The sequence below is a fragment of the Portunus trituberculatus genome, chromosome 37 (genome assembly GCF_017591435.1).
Source record: "Portunus trituberculatus isolate SZX2019 chromosome 37, ASM1759143v1, whole genome shotgun sequence".
Taxonomy (NCBI): Eukaryota; Metazoa; Arthropoda; class Malacostraca; order Decapoda; family Portunidae; genus Portunus; species Portunus trituberculatus.
In genome coordinates this window covers 8153418-8169195 of record NC_059291.1, presented here as the reverse complement: position 1 = coordinate 8169195, position 15778 = coordinate 8153418, and the positions used below count along the sequence as shown (strand labels likewise).

General features: G+C 41.1%; 1 protein-coding gene across 2 annotated transcripts; it reads right to left on the bottom strand.

Moving 5' to 3' along the window:
• Positions 1-633: 633 nt before the first annotated feature.
• Positions 634-14720, bottom strand: LOC123514355 (eukaryotic peptide chain release factor subunit 1). Of its 2 annotated transcripts, none has more exons than XM_045272223.1 (12): positions 14569-14720; positions 9260-9395; positions 8380-8555; positions 7873-8000; positions 7454-7604; positions 6902-6972; positions 6026-6145; positions 5329-5458; positions 4735-4861; positions 4275-4368; positions 3463-3610; positions 634-3296 (listed from the first exon to the last, which is right to left on the bottom strand). In XM_045272223.1, the coding sequence occupies exons 2-12, from the start codon at positions 9358-9360 to the stop codon at positions 3211-3213; spliced, it is 1332 nt and encodes a 443-aa protein (XP_045128158.1). In that variant the 5' UTR covers positions 9361-9395; positions 14569-14720; the 3' UTR covers positions 634-3210. The 2 variants fall into 2 exon arrangements, with proteins under 2 accessions (XP_045128158.1, XP_045128159.1); XM_045272224.1 differs by lacking the exon at positions 14569-14720 and adding an exon at positions 9690-10241.
• Positions 14721-15778: the final 1058 nt, after the last annotated feature.

The window sequence follows — 15778 nt, the reverse complement described above, 5'->3', positions numbered from 1 at the left end:
AAATGGTGCAACAACATTATGAGTATACCAAAAAAAACATATTTCCTTTATGTGGGGCAGGCAATGAGGAGCTCAAGGGGCAACCATCACCACCTCAACCCAGGCAGTTAGTAAGGTAACATAAGGGAACTGCCAACACCAAGGAACCCTAACTCCCAGTGCCATAAACACACCACCTTGCTCACTTCCCTGACTGACGCACAATGCTCCAACCCGCATCACTGACCCACTTCCATCAAGGCAGAGTGGGTCTTCATTAGCAATAGATTAAGTTATAAGGAATAAGTGATTTGCCAAAAGAAACAGGCCACACACCCATTCACATGCTATTTAACCCTTTGCATTGCTCTTGTTAGTGTCTAGTCTATGGCTCTCTCTCCCTCTCTCTATCTCTCTCACACACACACACACACATACACACACAACCACCAGGAAAAGGTGCAGGCTTTTCTGTGTATTTGAGGGATCATTCTGTACTGCAGTTTATCTCCAACACATTCAAGGTGACGCAAGTATCGACATCAAATGTTCGTCCTGTCATAGGCACCGATTGTCTACATTGCAGTAAACAATGTTATTTCAGTGTCAAATGGCATTCAGATCTTCAGCTTTTTGTGATATGAAACCAGGTTCTATTTTCCCTTAAGTGTTTTAATAGCCAATCCATACAGGTGTCGAGAACCCTAGAGAAAAACAATAATACACTGGCGGCTGTTTGGGCTGGGGGACTTCATTGATTTCCAGATCACTTACACTGTTAAGTCTCAAGAGTCAATGAACTTTGACAAAATGTTAAAACCATCCTACAGAAACAGGTAATGATGAAGCTGATGGGTTAACGGAGTGTTGCACAAGCCCTACACCAACAATTTCATGTAGCCATATGTGGGAATTTTCTTTATATATGGATGGATAACGTTTGCCTTGAAGGACAATTAATCACTAGGAGTCAAGGCTGATTCACAAAGTGCAAACATGTAATATCTGGATTTTCATTCACCATTTTCATGAAATTTATTAAAACAAACTTTAGCTTCATAAATTCTGATCAGAGTTGGCAGAGAACAGCTTGTGATAGAATGAATTCAGCAAGAACTTATTACAGTTTTCATCCAATAACCCATACATACCATTCTTTGGGTTGCCTTCAATTTTTCTATCTCCAGAAACAAAAAATTTCAGGCAAGCCTTCTGTAACTAAAAGATTGTAAGCAAGATCCCAAGTTAAGTTGTTAGCAAAGGCACTGTGGACTCGTTCCTTTAGGTCATGAGGAGGATAAACAGTAATTCTCTCCCCTCGGGGGGTCCACAGTATGCCTGCTGGTCCTGGCGATGCCCCAACTCAAAACTGTTCTGGGAGGCTTCACCTAAGTAATGTGCAAACTGAGGTAATGTGCTGACACTGCGTTATCAAGACAAGAGCCAATGATGCTTCCTACTACTCTATCATTTCCTTGCACAAATACTTATATACCCTGTCCATAAGAACAGGAACACAAAAATACCCAATAAGGCACAGATAAGATGCTACAGTTTGGCAAAAATGAACCACACTAGGGGCTTATAGTATATCAAACAGGGCAGGCAACTCTGTGATCCTGAATCAAGCAACAAACACTGTCTGCAGACCATCCACAAGGCAGCCTCTGCTGGCACACCAGAGTCTCCCACCATCAGCTTTCCATAAGCACAACTTGAAATTCATAGCCTGTGTGACTCTCTTGACCATAAAAAAAGTGTGTATGCAGATGTAGGACAGTCCTGCACACCAGCAGGCTTTACGATACAGTACGTAGTTACACAATCAGGTGGGACTGGGCTCGCATCATACCATGAGCCCTTTCCCTCTGGCTCCCAACGTCCTCTACACCTTTGAATTGCACGGCTACGCTTTCCTCCGGCCTCGAGTATTTGGGAAATGCCTGATGCTACGTGTGACCACCTCTGCAGAAACGACTGACCACGACCATCTACGAGTAACACCTAACTGAAGCAAACAATGGAACAACAGGGTTCATCACAGTGTCAAAAGAAGAAATATGCCTGGATTATCAGATGTACAAACTCGTCGCTATGTCTATCGCATCAACTCTGTCGGGTCATGGGGCAGACTCCAGTACTTTTACAAGTGTGGTCTTTTTGCAAGATATATAAAAAATATTAAATCTGAATCAGGTTGCTTGAAATACATGGGAAAATGCTTGTTGTTAATTTTTTTCTTGTTCTGAGGTGAAGGATCACTACAGCATTAACAGTTCTGGGCTGGTGTTGTCTTTCTGCAGGCCAGTAAGGAGCAGCCACCAGCCCTGCCATGGCCACCACTCAGCACCTGATTCCCACAGGTGCTGAGCTGAGAAGTTAATACAAAATGCAGGTACTCTCATGATATATATATATATATATATATATATATATATATATATATATATATATATATATATATATATATATATATATATATATATATATAGATATAGATATAGATATATCAAAAAATTTAAACTCTTTAACTTTTGAGCTTAAATAATTGTGGTTGAATTAAAATAGCTTCAATTAAAACCTAACTTTCCTATGTAATTTTGACAATGCTATAGTTAACCCCATATCCCTATAATTGTAGTTAATCATTGAAAAAATTTTACATCCACAGCACATAAAAGTGAAGCGAGTCTCAAGCCATACATGTATGTCAAACAACCATAATATGGTCTTCACAACTTGCTTGTAACCATGATTAAGAGCCGCCTCCCGTGCCTTGTGAGGCACCACAGGAGGCGGCTGCAAGACAAGCAGAGCTAACCTGACTTCAGACACGGACAACAAGTTTCTACTGAAGCTTTCAAGCTCTGTCCTGCCGCCATGACCCCTCCCTTCCCTGACATCCCTCCCCTCTACCTATATGCAGTCTCCCAAGCACCCACACAATATGCCACCTTGTAAAAATGTTACCCAGGATTAGATGCTGGTAATAATACTCAAAATTTATATTATAGAACAGAAAAAGCCTGATTGTCAGGCAACAATGAAGAACCACACTACTCCAGTGGTTCGGGAGCAATTTGCATCTCAACAAGGAAACACCAGATCTATACAGCACCCAGGGGGCGGCGCCCCAGCACAGCGGCAGGGGTCGTGCAGGCAGGGTGTTCCTCGCCCGCCCGGGTGGTGGTGTTCCTTGACTGCCGGGCGCAGCGTCCAGACAGGAAATATTTACATGTAGTCGTCTAAGTCAATGTCGTTGAAGTCTTCCTCTAGATCTGCTAACTGCTGTAGATCCACCTTATAGCGCAAGATGCCTGCAAGGAGAGCGACTCGTGAGGATCGGATCACCAACATAATCAGTTTTCATCTCATTTTCCCCTAAGACAAACAGCATGAAACATTCAAGCATTCCTGTATCCAATCATAGAAGTCAAATCTAAGAGCAGTGCAAATACATATTCTGAATCCTTCAGTACACACCTCCAATGCCTCCAAATCCTCGGACGTATTGGGAACCTTCCTGTGAGCGGTCAGTGATGATCTCCAAGGTGGCACCAAAACTCTTGTAATTATTCGCCAGCCACTCTAGTAAAGGCATTGAGTCCACAAGCTCCAGCTCAACTCCAGTCTGGAAAAGAAAATTGTTCTCAGTGTCTCTAAACAAAATATTGTGAGTGGAAGAGACGATATATTGATATAATAGAAAAGGCTTTGCTTCTTTTGCATCTTTACTCCATGTCATTATGATTATTCCAGATTTTCACTGACACAACCATCACTTTAATACATGTACTGCCATCACACACACACACACACACACACACACACACACACACACACACACACACACACACACACACCGTGTAGTGTAGTGGTTAGCACGCTTGACTCACAATTGAGAGGGGCCAGTTCGAGTCCCAAAGGCGGCGAGGCAAATGGGCAAGCCTCTTAATGTGTGGCCCCTGTTCACCTAGCAGTAAATAGGTATGGGATGTAACTCGAGGGGTTGTGGCCTCGCTTTCCCAGTGTGTGGAGTGTGTTGTGGTCTCAGTCCTATCCGAAGATTGGTCTATGAGCTCTGAGCTCACTCCATAATGGGGAAGACTGGCTGGGTGACCAGCAGGCGACTGAGATGAATTACACACACACACACACACACACACACACACACACACACTTCGTCTCTTCCATATTTTACATGTCATTCTTCTTAATTAGTTGTATGCACAGAGAAGCTATCAAATTTTCACTCCTTCCTCCATGACACAACACATTTCACTGGAAATACTTACAGTCTTGTCAGTGAAGTGGGTCTTGTCCTTCTCTTGCTCAGGCGTCAGGTGCAGGATGGTCTCCTCTCCCGACTGGTGGTTCTTGAGCACGTATCTGTTGCAGCAACACAGTCAGATATGCTTTTCATAAAGTTTTGCCACAATACTTAAGACTTCTTTAATTAAGCATGTGTTGCAATAGCTTTTACTTTTACTGACATTTTTACTATCAAAGCAACATGAACAGAGAAGATGGAACTGAGGCAATTATCAATTTCTTTCCTTCAAAAACCAAGATCATTTTACAATTAAGACAATGTTCATTCACCACACATGTTGAAAGTCTCCACATGTACTTTGTTATTGTGTTCCTGAAAAGGTCTTCAGACCTTTCAAAAATACATCTCTGCCTGAGCTCACAGCCTTGCCTTCCAGATGGTTAGCAGGGTCCCATTGAAGTTAAGGTGTTGTATGACCTCACCTGACAAGATCCAGGTTTTCCCAGCAGATGAGGATCTCCACGGCTCCACACTCCAGAGCCTTGAGCGTGTCCACCACACCAAAGCAATACTTCCCCGTGTCTTGACTGATCTCCTCAAAGTACTTGGCTGAAACACACATTGCACATCACCACCATGCTCAATGGAACCAAGCAACATACTGACAATTACTTCAAACTGTAGAAGCCACCAGGCCTACACATGGTAGCCCATTTATGAAACATATCTACCTATTCTAATGTCTCATCCTCATCAACTAATTTGTCTGTCTTCTTTTCAAGATTCCTAATGATTCACCACTAACAACCTGACTAATGAATCCTTTCCATTCATCTACCACTATATTTGAAAACCAATTCCTTCATATCTTTTCGTGAATATAAATTATTTCTTCAAGCTTGTATATAAAATTTCTTGTTTTATCCTGATTAATGATCCTGAGAATTTTGCAGGAAGGCAGTATAATAACTAGGGTAACTTTTTTGAACAGCCACTACTCAATAATGAACGAATAATTCCAAAATAAATAACAAATATCACTTAGCACACAGTGACAGGAAAGCTCAAGTACTTACCAATGAGCTTCTTCTCCTGAATAAACTTGACATTGGCTAGGGACTCCGCTGCTAATTCAATGGCCTGATTGAAGCCATTCTCTCCACCATAAGACACATCAACCAGCTTTATAACTTTGCCTTGTAATCTCTGAAATAGTCCATTGTACCATGACAATAAATATATACAGAACAATACAAAACCTTAGATCATCCAACCTTGTCAAAATCAGAATCATCATCAGGCTACACAAGAACTCAAGAAGTTTACTTTGGGAGAAGCAATTTTTTTTTTTTTTTTCTAACTCTTGACATCAGAAAGTCCGGGTATTACTAACACACCTCTTTCCACTCCAGCAATCCCTTGAATCACTAATGCCCTAACCTTTTTACTATGATAAAAAAAAACAATTAACGCCATCAGAAGCAATGCATGACATCTTTTTAAGCATCAACGGGAAACAATGGGACAAAAGAGAATTGATTTGGCAATTTCTACACCATTTAAAGATTAGAGGTATCTGTAGAACAAGTAAAGATGTCTCACATTGAATAGTTATCAAGGAAAATTGTACCAAACAGCAGACAAGGGGTTAAAAGTATCAACATAGGAAAGAGATGGAGAGAAAACATTGAAGGACACTCTTTAGGCATGAGCTGTTTTTATTTAATTTAATCTTTTATTTTCTTTAGTGTAAGAGGGCCACTGGCAACTCACCGGGTCAAACATGTCTGACTGGGAGAGCTCAGTCTTGAAGTCGGCTGAACCCGCTAAGACCAATCCCGCAATGTTAGGCTTGTCATTGGAGATAAAGAGCTGCACTGCCGTCTCTGCAACCTGGAAACACAGACACCCATGAAAATGTTGTCCTTACACTACTTGAAGCTGAACACATGCTTTGACATCTCCACTTCATTAACCCCTTCAATACTGAGATGTATTTTTACCTTGATTTTGGGGTATAATTAGATTATTCAATTTGCATTAGGAAACATCTATGGAGGTCAAAAGATTAATGGCCAGTCTTTAATATTGTAAACCCAACATATGTTTCTGAAGCTGTATAAAATCACCAAACAGTAACCAGAATGAATATGAAAACTCGTCCTGGTACTGAAGAGATTAAGCACAACACAAATTCCAGTAGTCATCATTATTTCTTATTTCTACATAAGCAACACAACAAAAGGGACAAATGTAATATACTCATTAAAGTGATCTAGTAATTTTTATAGCTATTGCATACCAGATTCTAATATTTCCACATTCCTTATTCATCCTTGCATGTAACCATTACCACCTAAGAATGGATGTAGCTATACTATCTTCTGATGTTATGGAATGAACACCTATTCTATATGTATAAAACTGATAATCTAGTATTGACTTCTAGAAGGATTGGAGGTGGGTGTCAGCCTAGCTTCAAAACATTATAAAAAGCTTGTGAATAAAAAACTACATCACTCATTCATAGCAACTCAAAATACATACACTTCTAACATACTCACTGATCCATATATAAACTTCACTCTAGAATATAATCTCTTCATTACCAACATCCGCATTACTATTTAGCCATTCTCCTCCTCTCACCTTTCTGACATAGTTGTGGCGCTTCTCCATACGCAAACGGGCAAATCGAAGGGCAGACTGACCACCACGACCTGCAAGAAGACCACAACCCAGTCACACTAAGCTCAACAAACTTCTTAGCAGATTGACAGAGAGCAAAATAGACACAGAGCATAGACCAAGAAGACAGCTGGTATCTCACTGCTGAAAAAGAGAGGAAGTGAAGATGTAAGAAGAATGTGTGAGGTGTAACATAAGAGAAGGCAAGAGAGACAAGGTTAAAATATTTTGGACATGTGAAAAGGAGAGATGAGGAAGAACCAGTGAAGAAGGCAATGCTAATACCAGTTACAGAGAGGAGTGTGGGTAGACAGGGAATGAGATGGAAAGACATGCTGAAGTGTGACATTCAAACTTCAACTACAAGAGGAGGACATAATGAATAAAAACAGATGGAAGAAGTTAACTTGAGTGGCTGACCCCTTTTGCTACACACTAGGAATATAAGGTCGTATGAAGAAGATATACCAAGAAGACATGTTCCCAGTCAGAGGCATCATTGTGGTCACTCACCGTGTTTCTTGGGTAAATCAACATTAAACTTGTGTAGGACCTCTCGCGTGTTTCCTTGGAGCGTGCCGAACAGCGCCCCATTACCATCCATTACAATAAAGCCAAATTTGTTGTCGTCTGCCAGCAGTGCCGAGAGTGCCTCCGTGTGGAACTGAGGGAAAAGCAGGGAAGAGTGAGCATACAGTTCTATAGACTTTTCATAAGATCACTCACACACACACACACACACACACACACACACACACACACACACACACACACACCAACATATCTTAAGGTCAGTTTTGAGAGTGAAAGTTTCAAATTTCTGATATTTCTATGTGCTTCTTGAGAACATTTATCAACACTAACTGCAAAATGAAGAACATCTGCTAGGGTGTTCAAACAAAATTGAGCAAAAATGAAAGGAAAGAACAAACCTTATTGTCACACAAGTAGAGAGATGTGTTGATTGGTTTGAAAGGTTCAAAATCAATGTTAACTTTCTTCTCCTTGCCCTCCTCAGTGACGATGGTACCACAGTAGATCACCAAGCCATTGGGCGGAACTAAAATGCAACAAGGTGTCAGGAAAATGCTAAACCAATGACAAACTAAGTATCAATATCTATTCTTGCTCACCAAACTAAGAGACTGGTCTTTATTAGGGTTACAAAAGAATGTAAACTATAATGAATTACACAAACAGCCTTTTTATGAGACTGACAAGAATAAAAAAGTGCAATAAAGAAAACTATATGAGTCAGCAGTGGACATATATTCATTCTTGCTCACCAAACTAAGAGATTGGTTTTTATTAAGGTTTAAAAAGAATGTAAACTACAAAAAACAACCCAAACAGCCTTTTTAAGAGACTGACAAGATAAGAAGTGTAATACAGAAAACAATGATTCAGCAATGGACATGATTGGTGGCGTGTGTGCCCACCTTTAGTGTAGAGTTTGAGTCTCTGCTGTACAGAAGTGATGGCTGACAAGACGGACAGTCTGTTGACTCGGGACTTGATGTTGGAAGCTGTGCCAAACTCATCAGCCAACATCTTGCTGACTCTCGCAATCTGGTCCTTTGGAGGGATGATGAGGGAGATCATGGAGGTGCCGTTCCTGGGGAGACAAGTTTGCTTACTTTCTTCATCATGACACATGGAACAGGTTGTGTCAAATGAAGGGTTGGGGAGGAGAGGGTGAAGGGAAAGGTTAGGTTAGGGAGGGTGTGGAGGGAAAGGAGGATGTACAATACTCACTCAGTCAACAGTCCCATGCATCAAGGTAGCACATAGCCTTCAGCTCTTATGCCTAATTACTGTAATATCGTTGTAAAGTTCAAGAAATATTGAGCTTTCAAAACTACTTAAATGCTCATCAGATATCTTAAATAAAATACTGAATTGATCTTTTAAAAATTATATCTAGTATTTATTCCCTTAATAACATTTTATTAATCAGCAATCTTGTAAAAAACCTTTGATCTCAGATCCTTCCATCAAATTACCCTTGAAAGTTATCTAAACTTCACAAGCCTCCTGTTTTACATGCAAGCAGGTAAGCAAGCGTCCTTGTGAGATATAAACAGACTGGTCATCCTTGGTGGAGCTGCACTGCACAACATAACACAACACAAGACACAGCAGCCTCACCCTCCAGCCATCTCCAAGCTGTGCAACATAACAACTCAACACACAGCAGCCTCCCCTTCTGGCTATCTACCAAGCTGCACAACATAACACAACACACAGCAGCCTCACCCTCTGGCTATCTACCAAGCTGCACAACACATCACAACACAACACAACACACAGCAGCCTCACCCTCTGGCCATCTCCAAGCTCTTGATAAGTTTTTTGATTTTCCAGATCTCCACATTGCGGTCCGCACTGGACTCGTCTGCGCTGTACCCCTGCGATGCCATGACGCTGTCCTTGCACTGCCCTCCTGGCACTCAACCTATTAAGGGAGGAAGACAAACACTTGTTGTAATACAGCAAACACAACACTAATTCAATCACTCAACCTTCAGAATAATAAAAAGACAATAAAATCCTGCAGGGGAAGAATGCTTGATAGATGCTTAACCCCTTCAGTACTGCGATGCATTTTTACCATGAGTTTTGGGTGCGATTAGACAATTTTATTTACATTAGGAAAGGTTTATGGAGGTCAGAAGATTAGTGGTCCAGTCTTCACTATTTCAATACCCATATGAGTTTTTGAAGTTGTACAAAATTGTTCCATAGTAACCAGAATAAATATGAAGACATGTCATGTAGTGAAGCAGCTAATCAGCACTAATCATTGAGAAGCTTAATGGTCTTGACTACATTAAACTGGTGGTGACAGAGCATCCCTTTCACCGTGTGCTAACCATGCACGGTACACACACTAAATGCACCACACACCACCACTCTCAACTAAAGACCAACAGAGCAGACAGCATCTGCTTTCACAACTAAAGAGAACTATCAGCACTTCTCACACAGCCAACAATAACACAAGCCTCTACGTGTGCACAGCTGGCACATTCCACAACACTGCCAGTCTGCCACCCACTATGGCCCACACTCCTTTTACTTGTGTCACTCCTGCAATACTAAGCCATACAGCCACACACTGACTCTGTGTTCTGCACTCCATCATAACCCTTGCTTTGTCCTTGAGCACACTGGCAATGCTTTATAAGGGAAATGTCATGAATACGGTGACACCAGCTCCATGGATTGCCAATCTCCAAGTGCTTCTCAAGTCTTGGTGTGAAACTACCACTATTCCTCTGCCATGTGAGGCACACAACTCCTGCATGCTTGTATTCCCTCACCAGTGGAGTGAGTGTTCTGCTCAGCCAAGGTAACTGGAAACCTCATTGTATAAGCAGAAAAATAAAGCCCAAGCCCTGTTGCCACTTTGCATTTAATAATAACAATGGCTGAAACATTACTGGCATCCTTCCTACAACCAATTAATGATTTGGCTGTTCATATAACACCACCACCACCACCACCACCACCATCACCACAGCATTTTATTAACCTAAATTTCAACTATTTCATATCTGCATCCATGAATAAAACATGTCTGCATATCATCACATATAAATAAATGTCAACCTACTAAATCATTTTGATGCTCATTTTTTATATAGACATACTGAAAAGCTATATTCTATTCTTTCATTCTAATTTATTCCTTGGCTGATGAGTTATAAAAAGAATATTAAAACCATCCTCATGAAGCAAGCCAACCCTGACCTCTACAATGAACCAAATGACTAACTGAGCAGCCAAGCAACCCACACCACAACACACAACCAGATTATCTATTCCTCAATCTTATCATGGGGGTTTCTCAGCCTCCCATCTCCCACCATCCATCATGTGACAGTGAGAGGTGCTCCAAACCACCACCACCACACACCCTGCTGCACTAACACCACACCACACTTCACTGCTATCCCAACTTTCTCAAAATAGTACTTTTTAAGATAGTTTAACAGAAGCAAATATTTTTTCCCTCCATGAACTCCTATTTTTTTCCTCCATATTTCCTTCCACATCTCTCCTTCACTACAGACCTTCCTCAATGTTTCCTCCACCTTCCCTCCAAGCCTGACTATCCTACCACACTCCTATCATAGTCAATATAGTATTTTTTTTATGACTGAAGGGATCTTACAAGTGTGGGTTGCTCTGCTCTGATTAGCTATATACTTACCACCACCACCACCACCACCACCACACTGCTGCCCCAACCTCCTCACACCAATAGAAAAAAAAAATAAATAAATAAACATGACTGGAGAGAAAATGTGTAAAAAAATTTTCCATTAAAATATTGACTGACATACAAATACATAATAATCACCTTTGTGTTATTGGATGATTGTGTGATGGTTGGGATACACTTTATATAAATACTAGTCTTGATGAGGGATAAGAGGGAGAAAAAAAAAAAAACTGAGGTACAGATTCCTCCCTGGTACTGCAAGGTTAGGCTTCCCTCCTCTGCCTCACACTCCTCACATCTTGAGAGAGAGGAGAGGAGAGGAGAGGAGAGGGGAGAGGAGAGAGAGAGAGAGAGAGAGAGAGAGAGAGAGAGAGAGAGAGAGAGAGAGAGAGAATAGGTGTCCTTGAAAACAGAATAATTATGTATTTGCTGAATGGGTGATTCTTCTTCCTGTGTGTGGACAGTTACTACTTGTTGCATTCACCCACTGACCTCAGCTGTTGCTTCCTCACACCTGACAACATTTTTTTTCTCTCTCTCTCTCTCTCTCTCTCTCTCTCTCTCTCTCTCTCTCATATTCAGAAACACTTTCCCCTCTCACTATGACAATTTTCCAAGGCCCCAGAGACAACTAGCTGGGTTTTCAAGATGGTTTCTCCTTTCAATAAACTAAAAATCTTGCTAATCTATCATCAGAACCATAAAAATACCTTAAAAACATGAGTATCTTTAACTGAAACCTTAGAAATTAGCAGTGATGAGAAAGAAAAGAGTTTAAAAATACAGACCCCTCTCTCTCTCTCTCTCTCTCTCTCTTGAATGGAGCCAACCTGCTTTAGGATTCACACTTGCATTAATTAACTGCTTCAGTACTGGGACACATTAATTACTTTGAGACTTGTGTACAATTAGACCATTTTATTGACATTAGGAAAAATCTATGGAGGTCAGAAGATAATGGCCACAGTCTTCACTATTTTAATTCTCCATATAAGTTTCTAAAGCTGTATAAAACTACCCAATAATAAGCAGAATGAATATGGAAATGCATCATACTACTCAAGGAATTAAACAAGAGCTCATATCAGACAGCTAAGCAACAGGCAGTTCAGTCACACCCACCTCTAAACAAAATTCCTCTTCCAAAGTCCCCCACAAATTTTATTACTATGTTCAAAGGGACTTCTGTACATTCTATGGGTTCTTATTCCCTTCCTCTCTCCCTCCCTCCTTTTAAGTACCCCTTGGTCTTAGTACTGACAGTATACACCTGAAAACATTAAGGAATTACTAAGACAATACAGAGGGACTTCTATGGCCTTCTCTCCTTTACTCTGTCTCTTCTACAATCTGAGTCTTAATAGTATCCACCTGAAAACATTAAGGAATTACTATGACAATACAGAGGGACTTCTATGGGTTTTCTTTCCCTTCTCTCTTTTACTCTATTCCTCCTACAGTCTAAGTCTTGACAGCATCCACCACACACCTCACTCAACACAGCTAGAAACATTACACTGTGAATGAGGTTTGAAGACATTTGTTCCTGTCCTTTGACTAATTCTACAGGCTCTATAAGGAGACTGGTGACTGAGTGGGCCCTTTTTTTTTTAATATATATTTTGGTTGCTTTTTGCCAGTCCTCCTCTCTTACATAAAAAAAGAATATAACAATGATGTGTTTAGAGGGACTTTCTTCTCACTCTACTGGTTATCTTTCCCTCCTCTTCCTTCCTCTCAGGGTTCTTGGTCCTGACAGTAGCCACCAAATGCCTACAGTACAGCATGGTGGTGGTGGTGGAAATAAGGTTTGTTATGGTGTTGCAGTGTGTGTGTGTGTGTGTGTTGCTTCTGCCTCATCCAAGCTGGCACACTTCACTGTTTACTACCTCCTGGCTGATTCTCACAACAATGGCAGCAGGTCTTATAACAATGGGCCAGAAACATGTGCTATTATCATCTTTTAACCCTTTCAATACTGGGATGCATTTTTCATCTTAAGATCTTTGCACAATTATACCATTTTACTGATATTAAGAAGGGTCTATGGAGATCAGAAGATTAACGGCCACAGTCTTCACTATTCTAATCCCCCACATAAGATTCTGCAGCTGTATAAAATCACCATACAGTAACAAGAATGAATATGAAAATGTATTATGGCACTGAAGGGGTTAATAATGGAGAATGAAGGGTAAAGTTAGCTATTGTACTGCTGGGGAAATAAAAGGTAACACTGACAGAAAGGTGACAGAAAAATTAAGGCAGTGGTGATCAGTCTGTAGCACTTCAAAGGTACAGTATACAGGTCAAACTCATTGTCACCACCCTAGTAATAATAATAATGATAATAATAACAACACCTCTAATCAAATACCTCATGCACAAAAACACCTGTCCCATTCCACAGGTAAGTACTCAGGTGAACCAAGAACCACTCACACACACACACACACACACACAGACTTTTCAGCCACACCACTCCTCTTCCACCTTTGATATTCCACCACAACCAAGACAGTTACACATAATTACCACTTTCCTGTTCTTTCTACCTCGAGAGAGAGAGAGAGAGAGAGAGAGAGAGAGAGAGAGAGAGAGAGAGAGAGAGAGAGAGAGAGAGAGAGAGAGAGAGAGAGAGAGAGATGGCTCCTGTGCCTCTCTCCTTTATATCAGTCCCTGGTGTTCTAGCCTAGTCAAAATACTAGCAAGAAGTAATGTCAGACCAGTATGCTCTAACTCTCTCTTGCCTTATTGTCCATTGCAAAATGTAAAGATGGTGGCAAGATCCAGGGATTCCCACTTTCCTTTGTCACTACGGGAGAAACAACACGATAAGGTGATACAGTGATACTATACACCTGATGGGACACGTGTACACATCCTGGAACCAGCTGGGCACACGAAACACGGGCCATTGACGGTGTAAAGAACATAGGGGCCACGAACACGTACGTAACACAGGTAATATCGGTCATACATGCACTAATATTACAAGTGACACTCCCACACACTCCTGTCAGCTGAATCATGCGCGAGGTGAGTGGCAGGAGGGAGTAGACCTGCTGCTGCCTCGCCCGGCTGGACACATGAAGTATTGTAGGTGTGAAGACGGACATTGTTATTTCCACATCATCATTCTCAGTATCTACGCCTCTCACTTTCCCTCCATCTCCCTAGCCACGCTGAAACCACTCCCTCCAACAGCTGGGAGAGGCGTGGAGTGAGCGCAGGAGTCTCGGGAGTGGATAAAATGACACGTAATGTGACCGCCAAAAAGAGAAACTGGGTATGGGTGAGGACCAACCGGCATATTTCCCTCTCTTAACTCCTCTCATCCGCCTCTCCCACTCTTCCAACTGCCCTCACCTCTCACCGGACATGTGTTACTCTCACTCACCTCGTTTGAAGTCCCTCAGGCGCCGCTAGGGTTTAAAAATAAAGGGAAACTCTACAAGGGGTGAGTGTGACAGCAGCACAGACCAGCATGGAGCGGACAACTGAGCATCACCTTGCGCCTCCTCCTCCTCTTCCTCCATGTCACTACTCTCATATGGCGCAATATTGATATTTACCCAAGGACACTGGTGTTTTATTGTTTTCATAGGTGTTATGAATTAATATCACTGTGGTTTGGTGTTGGTATCTCCTGTGTATTCCCCTGGGTTCCTATTTTCATAGTTACCTTTCTTTTTCTCTATTGTTCTCCTCTCAGCTGGGTTATTTTAGCCATCTGGTTGTTACGTGTCTTGTCTATGAGTTTGTTGTGTTTTTATCAAGACTATTACTTGGTTTTAATTGCTATGGTTAAGATTCATATATATCTTGGTTTTTCTATCATTCCCGTACATTCTTTTATCAATAATTAGCAGTGAAAGTTTATTAGAATATTTGCCAAGTAACTAATGTATATAATTCCTGTGTCGTTTTAGTCACAATTTTTCTCATTATTATTATGATTAGAGGACATTGTTATTATAATGATCCTTACACGGGTCATTCTCCTCATTGCACCCGTGTCTTTTCATCTTTCCATAGCGTTTATTGGCTAATAGTTAACCTTCTGACCTTATGTAGTGCTTTTGATCCAGGAGATACAATTTATACAAAATTGCAATGTATTACTATATGTATTACCGGTACACCACTCCTTGTTCTATATACAAACAGATATATGTAAGGTACAGTTATATAAGGCCGTTCTATATATGAACTGCACTACCATACTACTTTATAATGGGCGGCGGTGGGGATGTTCTAGATGCACGCTGCTGATCTTATAAATACTCAGCACTCGAGTCCCTCATTTCAGGTGTTCTTTAAATAGCAGCACGAGGCTCCTTCCTTCCTTCCTCTGCTGGTACTTTCACACTCAGGCTCACTATTCACTCTAACCTTTCACTACAATTTACATCCATTTATCCCTCTTGCTTTGATTTCTCTTTTTTTCCTTTCGCTCCTTTCTCCCACCTCCTCTTCCACGTCTTTCACCTCTTCTGTGCTTCACTCCGCGCCTCCAGAGTAGGGCGCCTGAGTGCGGTGAATGACACGATCTTTATGCAATATTCATACAGTTTAGCAGTTTCTATACATGTTCAAATATACATACT

Coding starts and splice junctions, on each gene's coding strand:
- LOC123514355 (XM_045272223.1), bottom strand. CDS start 9,360: ATGGCATCGCAGGGGTACAGCGCAGACGAGTCCAGTGCGGACCGCAAT. Junction 3,611..4,274: donor CCCACTTCACTGACAAGACT/GTAAGTATTTCC, acceptor TTTCTTTTCCAG/ACTGGAGTTGAGCTGGAGCT. Junction 3,297..3,462: donor AGGATTTGGAGGCATTGGAG/GTGTGTACTGAA, acceptor CTCTCCTTGCAG/GCATCTTGCGCTATAAGGTG.